This window comes from Hippocampus zosterae, unplaced genomic scaffold (genome assembly GCF_025434085.1).
Source record: "Hippocampus zosterae strain Florida unplaced genomic scaffold, ASM2543408v3 HiC_scaffold_131, whole genome shotgun sequence".
NCBI lineage: Eukaryota > Metazoa > Chordata > Actinopteri > Syngnathiformes > Syngnathidae > Hippocampus > Hippocampus zosterae.
The window spans coordinates 35,714-39,544 of NW_026262782.1; the positions used below are offsets into that span (position 1 = coordinate 35,714).

Sequence of the window (3,831 nt, forward strand, 5' to 3'; positions counted from 1 at the left end):
AGACCTGGTCCTCCTGGCGGGCCTGTCCCTTCTCCCGCTCGGCTAGCTCGCTCTTTAGCCGTGTATTCTATTGTTATAGATCTAAACGGCGAATTTCCAATTCCTGCAATTTGTGCGTCTGCCCCGCTTTGCTCTCGGCCAGCTCATACTCCAGCCCTGCGACGCGACTCTCAAGCGCAGCCTTGTCCGCAGCGGCCTGCTGCTGAAGCGCGGCCAGGCGGGCGTGCAGCTGAGCGACTGCCTCCGCGGCGGCCTTGAGTCCGGTCTGCCGTTCTTCCATTCAAATGATTAACGACAACGGCTATCACTGCCCCGCTGCAGCCGCAGATAATGTAGTTTAGAGAGTTCGAAAAGGTCGAGCTCAGGAACCTGGACACTGGAGCCATCCTGGACTTAGAGGAGCTGGAGAGGATGAACTCGCAGTACACACCTTCAACAGCCAGTGCTACGCCCCCATCGAAGTCCACCCCTGGAAGAAGTATTGGCAGGAGGTCAAACAGGCCCAAGACCTGCTCTTCGACGCGTTCACGGCCCACGATTTGCCCCGCATGGCAGAGATACTCGCCAGCAGAGAAGTCCACCCCGACACCCCCTTCACTCATAAGCAGAGTGTGCTGCACATGGCCGCCGCTGAAGGGGACTGCGAGTTGGCGGCGCTGATGATCCAGCACCATGCCAACCTCGAGTGCCGCACATCACTGGGCAGAACCCCACTGATTTTGGCAGCCATCGGAAATCATCTCCAAATGGCCAGGCTGCTGTTATCCGAGGGGGCCAAGGCCAACGCCCAGGATGAAGACCTCAACACTGCCCTGCACCTGTCCTCTTAGCAGTGCTTCAAAGAAATGACACAGTTTCTGCTCGAAAGTGGTGCAGACCCCGGTATAAGAAACTTCGAGCGAAACCTTCCTGCCGGTGCTGCACCGACATCACGATGCTCCCTCTGTTCGAGAAATACTGCACCGCCCCCTTCTCGCGGGGAATACTGCAGAACCGTGATCGATGACATGATGCTGCCCAACTCCCGCAGAGACCACGTCCGCAGGCTGCTGCACATGACACGGCCCAAAGAGAGCTCCTTTATCGAGCCAGAAAGTCCCCAGCACAGCCAGGACACTCCAAGCACTCCCAAGCCCCGTACCGCCCAGCTACTCGAGCGCGCTGCCAAGAGCAAAGTAATCGTGATCAACATCGACGCGATCAAGGAAATCACACTGTCAGATTTCTAGGTGAAGGCGGCACTGGGCAGAGGCGCCTTCGGAGAAGTTTATTATGTGCTGCACAAGTCCAGCGGACGCCCCCACGCGATGAAGGTCCTGCGTAAGGAGAAAGTGCTGAACAACAACCTGGTGCGCTACGCCAACACCGAGAAGAACGTGCTTCGAGCAATGCGACACCCCTTCATCGTGCGGCTGGACTACGCCTTCCAAAACGAGGTCTGCCTGTTCATGGTGCTGGAGTACTGCCCGCGCGGGGATCTAGAGGGCTACCTCACTAAGCACAAGAAGCTGGGGGAGGCGGAGACCCGAGTGTTCGTGTGCGAGATACTGCTGGCTCTGTAGGCCCTGCACAAAAACGAGATTATCTTCAGGGACCTCAAGCGGGCAACGTGGTGCTCGACCAGGACGGCCACGCCAAGCTCACTGACTTCGGGCTGTCCAAGTTTGCTTTCAACTCGAGGTCCTTTTGCGGGTCGATCGCCTACCTGGCCCCCGAGATGATCAAGCGCAGGGAGCATGGCTTCACCCTCGACTGGTATCTGCTCGGCGTGCTGCTCTACGAGTTGCTGGCTGGAATACCACCGTTCTACTCCACCGTCAAGGACAAACTGTTCGACAACATCCTCAAGTCCAAGCTGCAGCCTCCGCCGGGCATCACTCCCCAGTGCGTGGACCTGATCCAGCGGCTGATGTAGAGAGACCCTCGCAAGCGGCTGGGTATAACCGCGATGCCGAGGAGGTCAAGGAGCACGAGTGGTTCGCGGGCATAAACTGGGACGACGTCTACAATCGCAAGCTCATTCCGCCAGCCCTCAACGGCGCGGAGGTGGTGACCAACCCGATGCTGGCTGACAAGTTCAACAAGGTCACTGTGGACGAGCCGAAGACCTTTCAGGATGGTCGTTCAAGTGTGACTGATCATATGATAACAATCACTGCTCTAAATAGCGTAAGGCGCTTGACACCAGCCCGTAGAGGGAGAGGGCCAGTCCCGAGGCGAGTAGCAACCACACCCCCAGCTCCTGCAGTGGCCGGCAGCACCCGCCCTCTCTCTTCAGAGTCTGTAGGTAGTTCAGGCATGGGAACAAAAACACGATCAGGAAGGAAAAGAGCCCGCCGTTTAGGTCCAGGATTGCCTGGAGGGGCACAAACCTGCGGAAGAACACCAGCACGAATCCCACCCCCACCACTCCGAAGTTGAGCTGCTGAGTGTTCAGTTTGCAGCAGGGGCCCAGCCGCAGTCTCAGCATTTTCGAGGCCGTGGGCAGAAGCGAAGCCAGGTGCACGGAGTAGATCGCGGATAGACAGAGCACGCTAATCCGGTCATTCAGGAAGCAGTCCGTAATGGTGTCGGCCTCGATCGGTGCACCGTCCTGGTCCTTGATAGCCATGTAGCCGAGGGTACCGATCAGCCCGTAGACTGCACTAGCGGTGGCATAGCAGTACACGACCACACGGTAGCTGGCCTCATGCCGTGCGGATACTGGCTTCGCAGGAAGGTCAGGAAGTAGCCCTGCAGGTTGAAGGAAAAACAGAGTGTCAGGGCCAGGTCGGCAGGGTTACTGCCCCACAGCTGCAGGCCTGATAAAGAAGGGCCTTCGAGAAGGATCAGCTTTTGGGCTAGGAATCCGATATACCCGTAGATAGCCAGCGACCCCACCCACGATATGCGATGGACGAAGACCACTTCGTCGACCCTCAGCAGTGCCAGCGCCAGCACTCCCGCGCAGATGTCCATGTACTGCACCGAGAAGCGATCGAACACAATTTTATTTTTCTGTGGAAGGCGGAAAAGCTGCTTGGCCAGGCTGTACAGCTGGTCTACCAGCAGCTGGTAGTACAGAACCTTCCAGAATAGCACGTAGAGCATGGCCGCCGCGCGGAACCAAGCCGCCCACCCTCCGCCCAGCAGCCGCTCTGTTGACTCCTCAGGGTCGAACTCTCCCTCCTCGAGGCAGGCGATCGTCAGCACAGACAGCAGGCACTGAGCGACACCAAGAAGCATTACCAGCAGCAGTCCCTGGGCAAGCCCGGCCTGGCAAAGAGCAGGGGCAGGATGAGTATGGGCCCGCCGATCATGCCGTTGAGCAGCACCAGCACCGCATCCTTGACGCCATCATCCGCCATCCGAAATAAACTGGCATTTCTGCTTTTCAATCACTTTTAGGCTTTAATATGGTGATGGCGATAAACCTGCTTGCCACCAGGGTTGACGATATTGTAGCCCTCAGGGGAAAACCTGCTCCTGCCAGGGTCGAGCGGGTCATTCTGGAAGAGCCACAGAGGAGGCTGCTCTTGACTAGATGTGCATTGCCAAAGAAGCTTAGTTCGACAAGCACACAATCTTCGAGGAGTGCAAACGACTGATCAGCAGCCTCCTGGGCAAGCCACTGATCGTCCACCTGGGAGGGAGAGCAGTCCTTCTGGCAGCGGATGGCCCTGCTATTCCTTTGCTTCTACGACCGCACCAACCAACACCCAACCTCTCCCAAGTTCTAAAAGTCAAGCATGAACTCAGTCACTTTCTGGTCCCTTTCAATCACTACACTAAGAGCGTTCTGAACAGCCTCATGCCCGCGCTGCAGCCTCAGCCCCTCCAGCGCCACAGGCA

General features: G+C 57.6%; 1 protein-coding gene across 1 annotated transcript; it reads left to right on the forward strand.

Moving 5' to 3' along the window:
- Positions 1 to 1,007: 1,007 nt before the first annotated feature.
- Positions 1,008 to 2,138, forward strand: LOC127594423 (RAC-beta serine/threonine-protein kinase-like). Its single transcript, XM_052056297.1, is given in 5 exon segments — positions 1,008 to 1,175; positions 1,230 to 1,599; positions 1,602 to 1,937; positions 1,940 to 2,085; positions 2,130 to 2,138. Coding segments are annotated over 5 exon segments (1,029 nt in total).
- Positions 2,139 to 3,831: the final 1,693 nt, after the last annotated feature.